This window comes from Poecilia latipinna, unplaced genomic scaffold (genome assembly GCF_001443285.1).
Source record: "Poecilia latipinna isolate Pla-1442-1.1 unplaced genomic scaffold, P_latipinna-1.0 Scaffold212, whole genome shotgun sequence".
NCBI lineage: Eukaryota > Metazoa > Chordata > Actinopteri > Cyprinodontiformes > Poeciliidae > Poecilia > Poecilia latipinna.
In genome coordinates, this window is record NW_015112828.1 from 140,997 (window position 1) to 160,368 (window position 19,372).

At 40.2% G+C, this 19,372-nt stretch overlaps 3 protein-coding genes and 1 long non-coding RNA gene across 4 annotated transcripts; 3 read left to right on the top strand and 1 right to left on the bottom strand.

Moving 5' to 3' along the window:
• The first annotated feature begins 2,789 nt into the window (after nucleotides 1–2,789).
• Nucleotides 2,790–7,358, top strand: cytip (cytohesin 1 interacting protein). The gene is made up of 8 exons (XM_015031618.1): nucleotides 2,790–3,344; nucleotides 3,651–3,700; nucleotides 3,837–3,891; nucleotides 3,995–4,097; nucleotides 4,288–4,381; nucleotides 4,469–4,535; nucleotides 5,887–5,953; nucleotides 6,182–7,358. Exons 1-8 carry the CDS (start codon nucleotides 3,177–3,179, stop codon nucleotides 6,649–6,651), a joined length of 1,074 nt encoding a protein of 357 aa, XP_014887104.1. The 5' UTR covers nucleotides 2,790–3,176; the 3' UTR covers nucleotides 6,652–7,358.
• A 2,179-nt stretch (nucleotides 7,359–9,537) lies between these two features.
• ermn (ermin) lies at nucleotides 9,538–12,319 on the top strand. Its single transcript, XM_015031620.1, has 2 exons — nucleotides 9,538–10,198; nucleotides 10,283–12,319. The coding sequence occupies exons 1-2, from the start codon at nucleotides 9,682–9,684 to the stop codon at nucleotides 10,645–10,647; spliced, it is 882 nt and encodes a 293-aa protein (XP_014887106.1). The 5' UTR covers nucleotides 9,538–9,681; the 3' UTR covers nucleotides 10,648–12,319.
• galnt5 (polypeptide N-acetylgalactosaminyltransferase 5) lies at nucleotides 12,157–19,322 on the bottom strand. The gene is made up of 10 exons (XM_015031619.1): nucleotides 17,950–19,322; nucleotides 17,703–17,869; nucleotides 17,443–17,562; nucleotides 15,881–16,016; nucleotides 15,647–15,766; nucleotides 14,863–14,980; nucleotides 14,435–14,764; nucleotides 14,186–14,266; nucleotides 12,860–13,012; nucleotides 12,157–12,765 (listed from the first exon to the last, which is right to left on the bottom strand). The coding sequence occupies exons 1-10, from the start codon at nucleotides 18,921–18,923 to the stop codon at nucleotides 12,625–12,627; spliced, it is 2,340 nt and encodes a 779-aa protein (XP_014887105.1). The 5' UTR covers nucleotides 18,924–19,322; the 3' UTR covers nucleotides 12,157–12,624.
• On the top strand, nucleotides 12,722–13,845 carry LOC106946925 (uncharacterized). Its single transcript, XR_001424876.1, has 2 exons — nucleotides 12,722–12,808; nucleotides 13,314–13,845. It is a non-coding gene; the product is annotated as an uncharacterized LOC106946925 (long non-coding RNA).
• Nucleotides 19,323–19,372: the final 50 nt, after the last annotated feature.

The window sequence follows — 19,372 nt, forward strand, 5'->3', positions numbered from 1 at the left end:
ATTGTATCAGAACTAGGATGCAGTTAAAATCAATGTTCTTAATAAACTGAATCTGGAGGTATGATTGGCTACAGAGATCATGTATTTCTCTGTTTATTAATCGCATCTCTTGGTGCATTGAGATGACATTTGTTGTGAACTAGTACTATAAAAAATAATCTGAATTGAATTATATTGCATTCCCTTACATGCTGTCTCGGCAAATTCTTCCCAAGTAAAAATATTTATTAAAAGTTCCCATGAGACAAAAGATTAATTGCAAGAGCTATAGGCTACCTTTGCACCTGCTTTTACACATGAAAGAGATTACTCAAAGCTTGAAGCATGAAGGGAAAAAAAAAAAAACCTTTGCAGTCTCCAAAGCAAACCTAAGAAGCATCCAGAAAATACAGAAAAAAAAGACCATGAGATGAGTTTGAAATTATTTGACCAGATAACTTTTCAGACAGAGAAACTCCAACAAATGATGAAACGTGTGGGTGGTTTATTGCTGCTTGCGGAACTGTGCAGCATAAAACAACTGAGAGAGAAAAAAAATAACCAATGAGACATTCAAAGGCCTTCTGTTTTAAAGCTGAATGGAAAGTCAACTGTTAATCAAAGTAACGCTCATATGTGCACTGATAAAACCACCAAGGAAACGCTCAGAAAGAAGGAACGAAGCTTCACTCAACAGCTTAGAACTGAAACCCACTGAAATGAAGTTGGGGGATTTGAAAATGTGAGAAAACCATGGTGTATAAATATGCAAATACAAGAAGCTACTTCTCCAAAGATAGGTTACAAGTCTATGAATATAGATCTATAACATGTGATGTTTACTTGAGTTGATAAAGGTGTGATTTTCATCCTTATCCACCACCACGCTTGCTTTCTTGTCCAGATCTGATAAAAAAAAAAAAAAGTTGGCGGTTTACAACAATCATTTAATGAGCTACATTACTGAAATGTTTATGTTATTTATTATAGTAAGTCAACACATAATATACATTTATTGCACATAGACTGAAGTTTCCAAGCCTTCATTTTGATAGTTTTTTTTCTCACCTAAATTATTTTATGTTGTTAAACAATATTACATCACACCATTAAAAAAAGCTAAGGATTTTTAATACACAAATGTGCACGTAAACATACTTAAACGTTGTTATACAAACATTTAAGTCTTACTGCGACACATACTCTGATTTATTGAAAATGACTTTCCCAAGCTTTTCAAAACATGTTTCTGTTAGCCTTTCTGATATGACAGAAAAAAGGCATGGTCTCACAGGAGAAAAGAAATCATGAAACTGAAACACGGCTGGGGTTTTAGCGTGTCCTCTGAAATGGGACATCTGTGCTCCAGACAGTCTCGTGGGTAGCTGGCCAGCGTCGCTGTTCGGGATCAGTGGGGCAGAGTGGATTGCTGTGATGCAATCTGCCAGATGAGGAATCTTTAATCTGTTTGTACTGAGGTGAAAAGGTTTGCTGGCTACCGTGGAGCATGAAGATTAATGCATGTGAACTTTTTTTCACATTTTGCCACCTTACACCCACAAACTCTGATACCATTTTGTTTAGATTTTATATGATAAGCTAACAGAAGGTAGTGCATAACTGTGAATTTGAAGACAATATGTAGTTTTAAGAAATTTTTTTACTAAAAAAAAAAAAAAAAAATGTGTGACATTTCTATTCAGTTCTAACAAATTAATATTATTTGATGCAAACCCTTCTATTGTAGCTTTAGCTGTTTGTTAAAAGTTATTGACCTGCTGGAAAATGAGCCTCAGCCCTCAGTGCTGAGCATTAGACCTACTGGAACAAGTAATCTTAAGGATTGTTCTGTATCTCTACAGTATGAACCTTCCACCGCCTCAATATATGTGTGAGGTTGTTGTTCGCATAAAAGCCAAACTGGTAACTGTTCACTCTGATCATTCTCATGAGAGACTTTAAATGTGGTTCACTATCGCCTTCTTTTTGATAATCTTTTATAAAGACCAATTTTATTGCATATACTATATCTGACACATGTCTTATATGCTGTTTTTAGGCGAATGTCTTGCCATTTTGGTCATTTGTACACATCCCCCCAATTGCCTAACAGTTCACACGCAATTAGAGTAGCACTCACCAAACAGGCAAAGCAGCAAGGCAATATCTAAAAAGTATGTTCATTTTTCTATTCCTCTACAAGTTGTTGAATACATGCAGCAGCATATTCTACTGTTTCAAATAAATTTGGTTAAAAAGAGTGAAAGTATGAAGCCATAGGTCTCTTGGCTGCTGCTCTGATTAAACCTCTTCGGTTTAAGTGGACTGTCATGATTTGGTAGGTTTGCACTTTGTCCACACTTTTCAGATCTCTGAGAGATGCTAGAAGCTGCATCACTTTCCTTCTACCCTAAAAGCAACACTTTGTGTATAGCTATCACATAAAATCCTAATAAAACATACTTTAAGAGTGTAGTTTGTTGTAATGTAACAAAAATATTGAGGGGTGAATATTTTTTGCAAGGTTCGATTCATATGTTTGAAAACATGAGTGTTGCAGTGGGACAACATGCACCGGACTTCAGCTTCTCATCAGTCCTCCTGACTTTTGAGCAGTCCGTCTGTGTGATTCGTCTTTTGATCCAACCGTGTCCGAAGCCTTCAGCCCAATGACCCATGCTGTCTGTCTCAGCAGTGTTAAACCAACCCAGAACAAAATCTGCCTCTTGTCTGTCCCCATCAGACACGTCTCCCTGCTTGGCAGAGCACAGGACTGAGACTTTAAGCCCATTGAGAAACTGAGAGAGGAAAATGGGGAGAAGCAGGTGCCGCAGAAGCAGTGAGGTGGCAGTTTTCTTGTGCGCTACTGATTCCTGACAGACCATAAATCGAATTGCCAGGATTGCAAAAAGTAGAGGGGACTGTTTGAAGGGGAATTATACACAATAGCCTCAGCATTTTACCTCCTTTTCTTTTCAATGCTCTCCTCAAGAAACTGAAAAAAAAAGGTGAACGAGGGTTAACAGGAAAGAAGGTACGCGAGTCTGAGATCTGCAGATGCAGGTCCACCACAACCATCACATGACACGGATTTCCTCTTTGACACATTATTCTTTCGGCTGCACACACAGGGCCGGGCCACACAATTAAACTGCTCCTGCAGGAGGAGGCTATGGTGCTTTGAGAACTACTCCACCATGCAGTCCACCATGAATATCAATGGACTTCAGCGACAAACCAGCCAAGAGAACTGCAATCTGGATAACACTTTGAAGAAGAAGGCTGCTCTGTGGTACCGGCGCTCACTGAGGGGGAACAATGACCGACACCGACAGAACACCAGCACCCTGCCCAGAGGTTACAAGGTGAGACCACAGCTCGAGAGCAACTTGCAAGCATAAGAGCTGAATATTTTATATTTTAACATCTGGAAGATGTGACATGCTGCTGTATGCTGAATGAAGCAGAACTGAGATTTTTATGTAAAACACATGTCACAAAAGTATTTAGAACAAGGTGACAAAAACTGCCTAAATAAATGTAACATTTTATTACTGTTTGGAGGTGTACAACATGCAATTAAAGTTATATCAGTATGAACTATTTTAATTATTTTGAGAAGATCAAAGCTGTTAGAAATTAAAGAGGAACTGTGCATTCTCCCTCTGCAGCCGAAGCTCACCCCGTCCAACTCTCTGGTTGATTACATGGACCCACAAAGGTAAATAAGTTAGGCTTTATGTGCAATTAAAAAAAAAAAAACATTCAAAATTTACCCTGGTAGCCATTGAAAAATGCCCCTGAGAAACAACAATATGTCTGAAAATAATCATTGTTGCATTTATGTCCTATCACAGAACCACATTTGTGTTGGAAAAACAAGACAACGAAACATTTGGTTTTGAAATTCAGGTATGCCAGTTCACCTTTTTACCAACATTATGAATGATGCATTTAAAGTGTTTAAGTGTTTTCTGTCAGGCTTTTGTCTCAATATCCTGCATCTCGTTTGCAGACGTATGGTTTGCAGCTAAAGAGCACGTCTGAAGTGGAGATGTGCACCTTCGTGTGCAACATAAAGGAAGACAGCGTGGCTGAAAGTGCTGGCTTGACCGCAGGTAGTCCACCCACTTCCTTGCTACCCTATAGACCCTACACAGTCACACATCAATACTGTAAAAAAAAAAAAAAAAAACGATGGAAACATCACTCACCACATGTCAGCTGAGCACGCCCATGCACACTAACAACTGATGCTCGAGTGCCGTGCATCTTCTCAAAGTTGTTTTTATTTTGCTGTTGTCGCAGGAGATGTTATCGTCACCATCAACGCGGTCAGCATAGAAGGACTGTCACATCAACACATTCTTGACCTCATAAGAAAATCAACCAATAATCTAAAGTAAGTGACGATCTCATGGTTTTGCCAGAACAAAACATAAATCACCTTAAAGAAGCAGTTTTATAACAGGATTTCATCTGGTTTCAGGTTGGAGACTGTGTGTGGCAACGTTGTGAAGAAGATAGAGCTTGAGAAGAAACTCAATCAGCTCCAGGTGTGTTCCTTGTAGCATCAAGTTATACTACACCACACTACTGGGGACAATTATGGGTTATAATACCCAACATCTGATGGCAGAGAGTAAAAAAGGAAGATAAGGGAATTAAAATTGGAAGAATAACCTTTGACTCATCAGCTTCAAACACCAGAATTGCACAACAGAAATTCTTGCCCATAACCAGGCTTTAGGCCCAGTCATGACTTGTCATTCGGTTCATGCGAGCTCTGACGACCTATTTTCAGAGAGGCTGACAGAGAAAGCCTGTGATAACAGCTGAGGTTCCAGCCAGAAAGTCACTCTAAAGGCAGATGATTTCAGTGGCTTCACAAATGAAAATGTGCCAAAAGAAAGTAGCAATAACACTCAGAATGCCCAAAGCATGACTAAATGACAAAAGAAAAACTTTTTGCTTAAGTTTTATTAAAAAATTGGATGAAAGTCGCAAAACATATGGTGCAAAAAAAAAAAAAATCATTTATCACAACTGAATCCAAACAAGTTGATCAGGGTTCCCAGCCGAACAAACTTTCATTTGATCTGGTTGTCTTAAAGTCTCCATCAGAGTTCCACAACTTCCTGTTAGGAAGTGTCATGAGAGGTTGATCAGCCAATTAGAAGCTGACTTTGGTAAAGATCCTTTACCAAAGGATCCAGAAAGAATGTAGTTTATTCATTTAAAGTACATTCCTTAGACTAGACAGAAAGTATAAACAATCCATCATGGTAGATTAAACTGTATCCTGACTGGAGAGGTTTTGATACTCAAGCTTTTAAGTGCAATCTTACTCCTGAACAAAAAGACAATCACATACTGAACACATTAAATATTTAAAGTTAGCTCATCCATAAATAATCATGTATTATTTGAAAGGTTACTGAATTTCTAAATTAGCAAAAACAAGATGACAAACAAATGTACATGTAATGTAGATAAAACGTAGCATAACTCTAAGAGAACTGAAAACTTGTGATCTATTATGTAGATGACAGTGTTTTCTTGCTAAATCGAAAAAGTCCTGCAATGACAATTTCATGGGAGCTTTGCAAAAGCGAACAAATGCACGTGAGAAATCAGATCAGAAGGGTTCTCCGCGCTACACCATCAAAATATACTGTCCCATTTTGCTGTCAACACGCTGTATGAGCTATAAGAAGCCAGAATCACCTGCAAGCTAAAAACAGCCACACTATTTTTTTTCCAATCACATGGTGGGCTGCGGCTCAACCCAATCTTCTCAATGAGAGGCACTCTTTAAATCAAATGGGTCATTCTGAGTTTGTAAATGTTGTGACACATTTTAAAAGAATTAACCTTGATTTTTTGTTTTTTTTCCTGCCCATGCAGCAGTCCTTGCGTGAGAAGTTGAAGGAGTTTCAAGCGCTCTCATTACAGGAAAGAGGTCTGATGCGAGGTGAGAGCTCAGCTGTCAGACCACAGCACTTCCTTTCACACTGCCTCTGTCATTTCTTCTAAGCTGGCCTGTTTTTTTATTGTGAATTACTGCAGGGTGTCGACTTCAGATAATTTAGATTAAGGTGTTCCCCTGAGAAATGCACAGACAGCTTTCAAACTTCCTGTTGCATACGCCATTTCTTGGCAGTTGGGCGTTTGTGTGACAAAGACTCTTTTGTGCTTCCAGATAATTTAAATGACAGCAGCCTCAACCTGCTGATGGACCCTTCGGGTATTCTGGGCTCCCCCATGGGGCGCCGGGGTCGGCGTTTTTCCAGCGACAGCAGCTACAGGAGTGGGATGACAGACGACAGCGACCAGGCCAGTGTGTTTGGGGATCTGAACTCGCCCAGTCCCTACAGCGCAGCCAGCACCACGGATGATGGCTGCTTCTTCTCAAAAGACTTCCCCCTGCAGGACGGGCCGAGGAGGACGTCGTCGTCCAGCCTCCACCACCAGGCCTTGTGCCGCTCCAGCAGCTCCAGTCTGGCCGGCAGCAGCACCTCTCTGTCTCCGTCCTGGGAAGAAACAAGGATCTCATCCCTGTTTGGGACTCTGCCAAGGAAAAGCAGGAGAGCCAGTGTGCGCAAACAGATCTTTAAGTTAATTCCTGGACTTCAGCGATCAGTTGAAGAGGAGGAGATGGGAACAGCTTGAATTGTTCCTCATGAGAGCCCTTGACGTTAAGGAGTGGTTGAAAGTTGTAGCAATAGACACTGATGAAGTGTTGTCTCACACGTCAAGTGAAGATACAAGTTTACTCCCATGCTTTCTGAGCCTTAATGTGAGCCGAGCTCGACATTTGGACTAAAACTCCAGTGCAAAAGCATTACAAAAACGAATGCATGTTAAGTGAATGCAAGAGGCTAACATGTATAACAGATTAACATATATCCTACTAACTTGAATATTTCTTTCTGTGTGCATCTCACACAGAGCAGCATTAATGACATTTTAAATTCCAGGTATAATCCTTACTTTGGATTTTAAAATGTCACTGTTTTGACCAAAATGAACACATCAGATGAACAGGCAGCACTTACAAGACTTTCAGGTGCTTGAAACCAAAACCAAATCTGTAAACCATGTATGTCTGTTAAGTTCATAACAGGATGTGGGCATGAGCGTACTACTTAGCTTTTTTTTTTTTTTTTTTTCCATTTCCAAAATTACTCTCAGACACAAAAGGATACAACTTACTTTCGGTCCACAGAAGCAGTGCAACTGCTTTCCTAATTTCTTCACTGTACGTTTGTGAAAGCAACTGAAAATATTTTGTTTTTGATATACGCTTTATTTTTTTCACTCAAGATTGTATATATGTAAAAAGGCTTTTAATCAATAAACACAGTTGTTATGCACTGCTTGATGTGCCACAATTATTTTTACTGCTTACGCACTGAACAGGAAGAAAAGACAGACAAACTACGTGTGCAAGCATAATATGCAAATCATTTTGGTTACTTAGAAGCAGCCAATAGCGGTTCTTTAAAATTACAAGCAGACTTCTTACCTGTTTCCTGCTGCAGTCGAACAGATAAAGAGAGACTAACTGTTACTGGGCACCAAGAAACCATGATAACCCAACCTGAGTCATTTTTCTCTTGAAACCAGTTCATGATGATGCAGCAATAGAGATAAAAATCCAATCCCTTGCTTAATCTGTAAGTTTGCAAAGTTAAAAACAGAGTTGCTGTTTCTATTTTTCATTGCACTTTTATCTTACTGCTGAAAGAAAGAATAGAAACATACTGGACAAAAAACAACAAACAAAAATACAATGTATTTGTATTTAATTTAGGGATGTAAGCATTTGACCCCAACACTACCCAACCAGAATTCTGGTTCCACACATTGTTTATGTGCCCATGAGACACACACATCCATCATTCAGTCAACTACGGATGTTCCTGAACATACCTTTTGTGCACCAAACATGTCTGCCCACATCTTCTGGTTTTCACATTTCTCCACCAAAGAGCTAACAAGAGATGTACAAGCCTGCAATATTGATTTTTTTTTTTTATTAATCCATTTATTAAAAAAGGCATAGCATTGACTACACTTGTCCTAATTCTTAATCTCAATGCAAAATCTTGCTTCCCATGGTAAAGATGATGAATATTGAAAATAAGATGGTTAGCCTGAAACTTTACAAGCTGTTAATGATCTGAAGAAAGTAACACAGCAACTTTCAGTAACCAAGAACACTGCTGGCCATGCATGACGCTGCAATGACTCAAAATCTTGCAACCCATTGAAGGCACACGTATAATTATGTCTTCTGCTTACCAGTGCTTGCGAAATCACTCAGAGAAAGGAAGAAATGAAGTTCTACGGTCAAATGAAACCAAAATCGAGCTCTTGAACGTCGACTTGACCCACCATGTTTGGAGGAAGAGAAATGCTGAGGTTGATCAAAAGAGCAATCATCACACATAGAGGAGAAAGCATTATGCTTTGTGGATAACTTTCCGATCAGTGTGCACAATGATTTCACCTCATTATGAGGCCAACAGACAAGGCCATCAAACATATGTGAACTACCGTCAGACACAAAAAGTGGACACTAGCATGGCCGTGATCAAAGAAATACCCCCAAAGCAACAAAGAAGTGGATAAAAAGCATACAGTTCACCTTGAAACCTTGCCCTGTTTTCAGACCTCTTCTAGAGAAATGTGTGAAAAAAGCAGAAGTTTTGCAAAGGCAAATCAGTCAAGAAATGTAGAAAAATGTTTTCTGGAGAGATGGATACCTCTCCACAAACAAGAAACTCGTTTCTCGTCATTGAAGTAGTTTTGGACTACATCATGCTGTGCTTGATAATGAAGATGCTCACAGTGGCTCTCAAAATGATCGTTGCTTTATTTTTATGAGGTAGCACTTAAAACTTAGTATGTCGAATGTTGATTGCACGAGCTAATTATCAAATACCTACAGTATGAGGTGAGAGGACTTACCTTCGAGACGGAATTGGTGAGTCATTGATCGTGTTGTTGGCTTCCGTGCTAGCTTAACCACCTCATGTTATTGGTATGGTTGAACGAGTCAGTTAGCCTTAGCTAATTGCCCTACTAGCTAAGTCGCCATATGCAGTTTTATGGTCCTGTTAGCCTTATTGCTAATTAGCCCCGCTAGCTAATCCTGCCCTTTTGAATAGCATTGGTAGAATATGTGGGACGTTTGTTTTTTTTTTTGCCTGTTTCTCTAACTACTGCATGAAATTATTTTGGAATTTATTCTGATTGTGAGTCTACTGAATAACAAGTTAAAATCTGAGTGGTTGAAAAACTTAAGGCCCCAACCTTATTAAAAGCTGAAGAAACATTGCAGTGTAACAATGTACATTAAGTCACAGTCATGTTTGGGGATGTATACTAATACTAAGTGAGACTTTTAAGTTTTACAGAAAGCTGAGTTTTAAGAACGAGAACAATTGCTCCATATACAGCTGGTTTCACCACAATGAACCTTTGTTGGGCCACAACAAAACCCCTGTTCTTCAGTGAGTCAACAAAACACACAGATTTCCATGGTACAAACGCTAGAGAGCACCATGCAGACCCGTCCCGAATCAACTGTGGGCTGGACGCTTTCCTCGCTCTTTAATGAACGACAACAACATGCTGGAGGAAGACGTGACTGTTTTTGTTTAGCTTTAGATTCAACAAACAGAATCATAGACGATGGCAACAACTCTTTCAAACGAATCAAAACTCAGAGCTGATGAAGAAGAAGAAGATGCGCAAGCTTCCAAGATACTGGAGATTATTAATGGGAGAACTGTTGACCCCTCAAAAGTGACAGAAGAGTCTGAGGACAGAGAAGTTTGGTCAATGGAGATGGGAGATGACTCGGTGTTCTACAGCGATGAGGAGCACGCTCAGTTGGACAAGGAATCTGCCAATTTACCTGGCTTCAGTGGCAAAAGGTGCAGAAATCTTTTTAACAGTGTGGCGGATGGTGAAGACAACCAACAGATGGAGACTAATCCAGGAGAGAAAGGAAACTTGGAGATGAAGAAGGAATTGGACCAGTGCATCATCTGGACTGAAGAGGAAAAGCAGAAGCTTGAGACATTTACTACTAAAAGAATGCATGTTTCAGACCCTGGGGAATCATCTGCAGAGTCTTATGTCACTCCTGGAAAGTTTGGGAAAACTTCTGGAGAGTTTGTGCAGCAAAATAAAGCAGCATCAAATGGTATGATATTGTTAAAAGTCTCGGGAAAACAAATGTTTCAACATTTGCATTTACAAATGCCTACTTTTGCTTCTTTTTTTTCAGCGGACCAAGTTAAGAAAGAGGAAGTGATGACAGAAGCAGACACCTCAAATCGACACCTGTTTGACTTACTCAACAATGACGGTTATATAAAGCTGAATGGGGATGCAGAATTTCCTCAAAGACTGTCTGGTGCTGACAGCCAGAAATCAAGTGACATGCAGCCTGAGGGAGATGTGGAAGCAGACTTCCTGCAATACCCCAGCCAAGGTCAGTTGAACCTGCCTGGGCCAACGCAGTCTGACTGCAGCGCCTTCAACCACCTCTCCTCCTCCAAATACAGCACCGTGTCCTACCGCAGGATCCGCAGAGGCAACACGCGACAGAGGATAGAGGAGTTTGAGTTCCTGCTGACGAGTAAAAAATAACCTGCTTTTCAAATCTATTAAGAAAATAAAATGAAGGGCCAAACACATGACTACAACTAGCTTACAAAGTGTTCCAGCTCTGAAATGTGAAATGTATGTCAGTAGTTTCAGAAACCCAAGATGATATTCACAATATACTTACATTTGTGACGCTCCTAAATCTATTTTAATGCCGTTATGTTTGAGAAATGCCTAACATTGCTGTTATTTATTTATTGTGGATATGTATGTTATACTAATTTGGGGATCTGAATGGTTTATTTGAACCAAAGAGATGATCATACAACAAACTGCAATGATTAAAAAACAGAAGAAAAAAAAAAGAAAGTATTAGGCACACGTTTGAATTTACTGAGGATTTTCTGGGTCAAATTTATAAGCAGATGCTCAAATACACATATGAACGGCACACACGTTTCATAAAAGTTCAGATGCTACATCCTTTTTGTGGCCATTCAGAAGCTTCCGGCGTCAGTGTGGCATTTTGGCAGACATGGTTTAGCCTCTTTTAACCAGTTCGGATGCGGTTAGGATTGTCGTTCTGCTGAGACATTTAAGTCGTGTTTGAGTTTCAACTGTATGTTGATTTGATCAGGAATTAAGGATATTGGAGCTACACTTCTTCATTACCCATCAACTTTGTGCACAAACGATCTTATGGTATGATGCTGCCAACATCATGCTAGCCAGTGAATGGATCAGTATCGGGTGAAAGCCTCACCTCGACTCCTCCAAACATACTTTTGTTGAAAAAAAAAATTACTCAGTCTTTGATCATAAAACTTTTCTCCAGAAGATGTTTGGTGCTGATTTTGGAGCAGACGGTTCCCTCTAGGTCGACACCGCCTCAGATCATTCTACTGTTAAACTGGCTTTACTCTGGACTATTACTCTTACGTTTGAGCCTGGGGGGTTCGTGAATGTCCAAGCCAACTTTCTTTCACTGGAGGAAGCAGTTCAGGTCAGATAGTTAAAATCTGGATGTAGATGTGTATCCCACAAAAACAAAAATCTTAAGCAGATTTAGCTAATGCAATGGCCTTGTAGACAAGGTATGAGCTGTGCTTAAAAGCCACAACTGAGGCAGGCAAATAACCAGTTCAAATATTATATCTGGATAGAACGATACTACACACTACAGTTGACTTACTAAGACTTGAATAACACGTCCTAATAATACTTAGAAGAAAAACAAAATCAGATAATGTTTTAAAAGCCCACGTCAGTACAATATTTCTGCCGATATGTCATATTCACTGGATTTTGTAAGTATAAAGAGTGAAATTAAAATATGAATTGGAAGTTTTTTAAAGTACAGCTTCAATAACTTGCAAGAGTTGCACTGTGACATTTTTAGGAGTAAAATCTGTTCTATCCATCATCATCATGGCTAAAGACTAAACAAAATAAAGAATTCTAGCAAGATTTTTATGACTGTTTTATATTCATTATAAGATGATTATTCTATTAGTTTGGCCAAAAAGAGTTCAACAGTTGGATAAAATGTTTGCGTCACAACACAGGTTTATTTAGGCATCTGAACCAACACTCCCCCCTAGTGTTAAGAAAAGAAATCATACCATTGAGAGTTTTAAATCAGATCAAAAGGATAAGGCATTTAACCCCAAATAAGCAGCATAAATTACACCACACCCTGTAACCCACACTTTTTTAATGTAAAATAATAAATTCTTCATTTGTTATTCAGTCTATGAAGAAGCAAAATCTGAGGCACTATTAAACTGGGAATTTTTTTTTTCCACAGATCTCAATTTTAATCCCAGTTTTTTTTTAAAAAAAAACACTCCCAGTGTGTTAAATGAGATTGCTATCCTCTAGCAACCAACCCACACCAGCTGATGGATATTCATGCACATTTCTTCCACTGAACCGCTTCAGTCAGTCCAGGTGTGACGGCTGGACCACAGTTTACGCAGTAAAGCCAGTGGATGTTTCCACAAAGTGTCGTTAAACTCATCATTGGAGGTGGTAACGTGTAAACTCCCACTTTTGGAAGACGCTGCTGGGCTGACATGGACGCAGACGGACAGAGTCATCCCGAGGTTCCGCTTCTAGGCACATGTGGCTGGGAACAAACTCCGAGATGAGATGTTCCGTCTTTGCAAGCACAAAAGAGGAAGCACAATTAATAAACAAAGCAGTAAGTACGTCTTTAATTCCACTACAGCGGCAGTGTGCATAGAGAACTTACTAGAGCCGAGTTGGAAGTTTTGTAGGACCAGCGGAGTTCACGTTTGGTGTTGTCACATGGCACCAAAGCGAAGCCACTTCCTGTGCTTTGGGCAGCAACACAGAGGTCCTGGTGTCGAATGCTCTTCATCCAGGTGTAATTAAATTGCTGATTCTGAAATACAAGGAATAAAAAAGGGAAGAGTTAATGTGTTGTCAAAGTTCTTAAAACACCTTGGAGAAGTTTTGATAACATCTAAAATTTTTCTCACGTTACAAACTTCAGTGTATTTTATGTAAGAAATGAATACAAACTCACAAAAATAATTGTAATCTGGATGAAAAAACATTATTTAAATGATTTAAATCTAATTGCATTTAGCTCCTCAGAGTCAACACTTTGTAAAACTGCCTTTTGTTGTGATTAAAGCAACAATTCCTTAGGTTTTAACCACCAAACTTTTTTTTTTTTACAGATTTTTCACTGGAAATGGCTGAAACTCGGACTGGATTGAGTGTCTTTGAACATTAATATTCAAGTCTTGCCACAGATTCTTAATTGGATTGGGTCCTTACTGTGACTAGGCCATTCTATCACGTGAAAAAGCTTTGATCCAAACCATTAGACTGCAGCTTTCACTCCATGTTTAAGGTTGTTGTCCTGCTGGAAGACAAACTTCGGCTTCAGATTCAAGTCTTTTGTGCCATCCAACAGGTTTTCTTCCAGGATTACAGTATTTATGGTTCAGTATTCAAATATACACCTGTTAGTGGATTTCCAAATGCAAATTATTCACAAAGATTCACCTACTAGCCTATTTTCTGAACAGTTTATCCATAATGTTCAAAGAAGGGTATACATAAATGCATGATATGTTGTTTTTTTTAATAAGAAATGTAACAAAAAAGTATAATTTTCTTATCTTTCACAATCATGCAACTATTTTGTGTTGTTCTATCTCATATGTTGAGAGTTGACACAGTAAAAAGGTTTAATGGGTATAAATACTTTTTGCAAAGCACTGTGTTTATTGCACAATCCCAGTGCTGTACACCATGAAGACAATTAGTTACTCAGAAATGCCTCAATGAGGGTGCTCTGAATCCAAAAGCATCAGATTTAGAAAGCCTCTGTCTGTTGAACTCCACCCTTGTTTGTCATGGCTTTGTTCCCAGCTCAGACTCTGAATGCATTTGCGTAAGCAAATTCTCTTTTTGTTATGCTACGGCCACAAACTTGCAATTAATTCAAAAATATCTTCCCCTCAGAAAGATTACGAGTAAAAACTGCAAAAACATTTTCTAAAATCTGCAGTAACATAAAGATCAAAGACAAAACTACTCTTACCTGATTACTAAGATCACAGATCTCAAAGGACAAAGAGTCTTTCTGCAGGGCGAGGCATTTTCTCAAGCCCCGATTGAAGACCTAGAAAATAAAATCAAACTTTCAGAGATATAAAACTGCAGTGCTGCAAAGATATTTTGATTATTTTGATGAAAAGGTCAACGGAACCTTCATGAAGCAAAGCAGCATAATCAGCTTCATCTGATAAAAACTTTACAAACAGCACTCTCTCTGAACTCAACCACATACCAGGCCCTCAGCTTTGACTGCGGGAGTATCCATGTCCGGAAACACGTTATCCAGGTACCACTTGAAGCTCTTGCATTTGAGCTTCTTCCTCAGCTCAATCTGTTCTGTGAGGTTGCCAATGTCGGTGACCTTTTTATCCAGCAGGTGCTGGTACCCGTGGCCATAGAAAAGGTCTTTGTACTCGTCCAGCCAAACCTCGGCCACCCTCGCCAGGTTACGCTCCACTGTTTTCTGCCTGTCCTTCGGGAATTTGTAGGGATTCTGTCCTCGGAAAATGTGTCCCACGCGCGAGCAGGGGATGATCTCGATCTCTCCTCCGCACATCCAGATCTGTTTTAAAATGGCAACATTGTTCAAGCAGCTGGAGCCAAGTGGACAGAAATAGAGTGACCACAGTTCAGAGAGCCAAAAACAAAAGGGATTTTCACCTTGAATGAAATCTCCATGTTCTCTCCACCCCACACATCCAGACCAGGATCATAAGCGCCGAGCTCAAAGAAATACTTTTTGTCAATGGAAAAAAGGCCACCTGCCATAACTGGACACCTGAAAGATGAGGTGGAGCCAAATGGTTTTCCTGCAGGAATCTTTTCAAGAAAACAGAGGAATTTTCTGGGGGTATTTCTTTACCCCCACTCCCCCAGTTTCAAATACCTCTATAAAAGGATAAAAACAAAGCACATCTCCATAGATATCTAAGCATGGAAATCTTCATTTTGTTTCACAGAGCATCTGCTATAATAGTTTAGAATGATGTTAAATAAATTAGAGTGAAGGTGCTGTAAATCAGTGGTTATGATTGCACTGCTGAAAATAATTTTTCATTACATTTTTCATTAAAATTATGATCTTACTGTTTTCAGATGCCTGCCTCCTTTGTTGCCATAAATAAAGTTGTCCAGTGGTTGTGTTTGTAAATATCAACCAATATTACGGTTTACGCAAATTGTGAAGATTTACATACTAGAAAGCTGTTGTCGTGCACCTCGTCATTTTATTACTTTTCTTTTCAGAGCAGAAATACCAAAGAAGGCATTTACTGGTAATGGCTCTCTATGAAAATCAAGAAGCACACAACAAAAAGCAGAAGAGATGCAGAGTTCTGTTACCCTGATAAGAGTTCAGGGAAACAGAAGGATGTAAAACATGCCTAATAGGGCCAAAACTAAATGCGAAATATAAAGAACAGAAAGGTGTTGGTGAGGACAATACCTGATTGGATCTGTAACTTTCATGTTGTTCTTTTTAATGACATCCTCTGGTACTGGGCTCCAGCCAAACACCAAAGGCCATTTAAAAATCCCTCTTTGGAAGTTGTCGACGAGCATGTAACTGCGGATAATAAACACAAAGTCACACTTTTTACTGGGTCAAATACAAAAGATATTTCTTATTTAAATGCAGAGTATTGCTAATCTCAAATCCAATTTACGGTAAGTTAGTTACCTCATGTCCTTATCGCTGATGACTTCGATAACTGGACAAGGCACCTTCTTGCGATCCAGGTAGACTCTCTCCAGTAGCGGCTCCAGCCAGCCCACATTACATTCAATATGGGAGTCAAGAAAGGTAAGAACCTCGCCTGCATTAAACGAAAACAAACACTTATTTTCAGTTAAAGTCAATATTGGCCTCTACGTAATACACATATTTTAAAATTGTGTATTACTGTAGTATTGATCTTGTTGATTTTCTGAATCTACCACTCATGCCCACACCTTACAACTATGCAGAGACAGCTTGGACAAATACATAAGGAAGTCTGCTTTGACAAGGTGACATGCCTTATGCCTTTGATGCATAAGGTGACATGCCTTATGGATCAAAGGCATAAGGCATGTCACCTTGTGACATTCATTTATATGCTCCTATCCAATTTTAGCACATGAGAGACGTGTAGCTATTCTGTTCCTGCAAACATATGGTTGTGTGACTGCAGGTGATTTATGATCAGATAGCAATTCAATTAAAACCTCAATGTATTTTATTGGGATTTTATGCGACAGATCAACCCAAAGTAGTGCATAATTCAAGGAAAATGATACATCATCTTCAAAATGTCTTGCATGACAATGCAGGTCTGTTCACCTAAACCAACAGGGCATGAGAAGAGAGCAGTAATCAGCAGCAAAGGAGTCAATGGTGGCTCTGGAGGAGCAGCAGAAATGCAAACCTCAGGTGAGAGAGTGAGTTGACAGGGCAACTATTTGTTGTGCATGCTGCAAATCTGGTCTTTATGAAAGAATGGCAAAAAAAAAAGAAAAAAAGACATTGTTGAAAGAAAGCTAAAAAGAGGGAGGTTTTGCTTGCAGTTTGACCTAAGCCATGTAGAGAACACAGCCTGCGTTTGGCAAAAAGTCTGCCACACGTGGTTAAACGAGATCAAAAATGAGACCGAATTTGAACTTTGTGACCTACATTCATAACGTGTGGCAGAGAACTGGGGTGAGAACCTTCTAAAGGCACCATTCCCGACTGTGAAACAAAGCAGTGGCACCATGACGCTGTGGTGATGCTTTATTTAAGCAGGGTGAGCAGGATGCTGGTCAGAGTTGATGGGAAGATGGATGAAAATAAACAGGACAAGCCACAAAGAAAACCTGTTTCAGGCTGCAAAAGACTTGAGACCTGAGATTCTCCTTCCTGCAGGACAATGTTCTTAATGCAGTCTAATCTGATGTTGCAATGTTTTCAATCTCAATTAGGCTGAGCTGTTTTGCAAAGTTTATACAAACCTTTAAGCCTCTAGATATGCAAAGCCGGTACTCAGGAGGATGCATGTCACACTTTTTTCAGATTGTACACAGTTCTGCTCTATTTTGTGTTGGCCAATCACATAAAGTGCTGGTAAAATGTGCTGAAGTTTGTGGTTTTAATGTGACAAAACGTCTAGGATTATGAACAATTTAATCTCAAACTCCCCTTAGTTGTGATAATGACGTGTAACTGTTTTGATTAAACCTTAAAGTTAGAAAAAAATATTCTCATGAACGATGTAGCATCTTTACCTTTGGCAACTGCTGCTCCAGCCAGTCTCGCTCGGATCAGGCCCTGTCGCTCCTTTAGACGAATGATTCGCACTTTGGGAAACTGTGACATGTACTCATCCAGCTGCTTCTTCAGATAGTCTAAAAAAACCCATCAGTGTCAAGTAAGATCCAAGGACGAATGTTACACTAAATGCAGGAAATTTATTTTAAGAAGTGCTGAAATGCTTATTGTTGTGAGAGTAAATTTGATAGATTATAGTTAGCGGTGAGGGTCTTACCTTTAGTACTGGCATCATCAACCAGGATAATCTCCTTGAGGAGGTGCGGTGGAGATCTGTTGAGAACACTGTGGACAGAGCGAAGGAGAGTGGACCACACCTCGTCCACAAAGCAGAAAATCACAGTGGTGGTGGGCAAATCGTCATGGACCAGATTCTGTGCACACCTGGAAACCGAACAAACGACTCAGATGGAGCCGGCAGGGCCGTTTTTCTGTTGAAACGCCGGACAGAACAGAGTACTCACGTTTCCGGCCTGGTGTCGGGAACGCCACGGTCCACTGGGATCTGGTCGCTGAGGTAGACGTTGAAGTGGCCCTCGTTCCATCTCTTCATCACCTCTGCGTTTTTACTACCCGGAAGGATCACCGGCTGGCCGAACTGGCCGACAGCATTGGGGTCTCTGGGGGCGTGGGTCGCGTCCAGAGAAAGCACTTTGTGGACGCCTGGTTTCCTGACGGCGCTGGAGTTGTCCCCTGCTTGCAGGTTGATCTTTGGCTTCACGTCCTCCTTCCCGTTAACATCCTTGACGGGTGTTTGCTGAGATATTGTCTTAACAGGGTGTGCCTCCTCTGCCGTAGGATGACTCACTTTTATTCCATGCTTAATTAGATCCTTCTCAGCCTTTTCGTCCGTCTTTAATTCCTTCTCTTTTAAAGGTTTGTGTGCAAATTGAGCAGATTTATTAAGTTCTGTCTTTAAAACTGGCCTGTTTGTCTCAACAGCTGGTTGCACTTGAGTCACACTGGCCACTGCTACGTTTAAATCCAAGTTCACTGCCTTCTTCTTAGGAAGGCTTTCTCCATTGTTTTGGTTAGATAAAGCAGATTTAGAGTTGTCACTTTTGAAATCGCGACCTTCCTGTCTCTGATTAGATTGCTTGACCTCAAACTTTGGATTCAGTTTATGTCTATAGATGTGGTCCAGATTGAGGTTGGGGCTCTGCTGTATATTCCCAGGACGTGTCACCCTCTGCACTGGGTGTCTGAATCCCCTCCTTTTTGCCTGCGTGACCACAATATGTTGCTGTTGGTGCTGCTGTTTCTTCATCATCATGATCTCCTTCTCTCGGATCACCCTCTCTTTCACCAACTGGCTGTTCACGTCGTTTATGGACATGCGAAGAGCTGCCATGTCAAACAGCAGCCAAATCACTGAAGCAACAAACACGAAGGCGAGCACCCTCCCACTGCCCCGCAGGTATCTTCTAACCTTCATCATTTTCAGGTGTTTGAAAGCAAACCTACATGTGTTAAAGTGTCATTCTTGAAATGAAATACTTCTGTGCAAACTTTGAGGAAGTTACGTGCCTGCGTGGCATGTATATCACGGAGAACCGGGAGCAGCCAGAGCTATCAGTCAAGACATCCAGCAGAGTCTGACAACAGTCAGGCGACACAAAGTGGGTTTAATCCCTCCATACCGTCCCGCTCCTGTCACGTCCAGCCACCCGGAAACGTCATATCCAAGACGAAAGATTCAACAAATCGGTCCAAGTTAATAAAAACTCACCTAAAAAGTCTTCTGTAGCGACGTCTTGCCGACTCCCAACTTCTTTAACAGACATATTTTTGTATGAGGACGTAGCAACTGAGTTTTACTTTGTCAGTGCTCTGATTGGACGAGATATCGGGGAAGTCTGGCCTCCAAGATCCTGGAAAATATCCGGA

Bases quoted from the DNA above. Each gene is read 5' to 3' on its own strand.
- cytip (XM_015031618.1), top strand. From the start codon at position 3,177: ATGCAGTCCACCATGAATATCAATGGACTTCAGCGACAAACCAGCCAA. The intron at 4,382-4,468 runs GTAAGTGACGAT...ATCTGGTTTCAG, and splicing joins AAATCAACCAATAATCTAAA to GTTGGAGACTGTGTGTGGCA. The intron at 5,954-6,181 runs GTGAGAGCTCAG...TTGTGCTTCCAG, and splicing joins GGAAAGAGGTCTGATGCGAG to ATAATTTAAATGACAGCAGC.
- ermn (XM_015031620.1), top strand. From the start codon at position 9,682: ATGGCAACAACTCTTTCAAACGAATCAAAACTCAGAGCTGATGAAGAA. The intron at 10,199-10,282 runs GTATGATATTGT...CTTTTTTTTCAG, and splicing joins AAATAAAGCAGCATCAAATG to CGGACCAAGTTAAGAAAGAG.
- galnt5 (XM_015031619.1), bottom strand. From the start codon at position 18,923: ATGATGAAGGTTAGAAGATACCTGCGGGGCAGTGGGAGGGTGCTCGCC. The intron at 16,017-17,442 runs GTAAAGATGCTA...CGTTTAATGCAG, and splicing joins TGGAGCAGCAGTTGCCAAAG to GCGAGGTTCTTACCTTTCTT. The intron at 14,267-14,434 runs GTATGTGGTTGA...TTTATTTTCTAG, and splicing joins CAGTCAAAGCTGAGGGCCTG to GTCTTCAATCGGGGCTTGAG.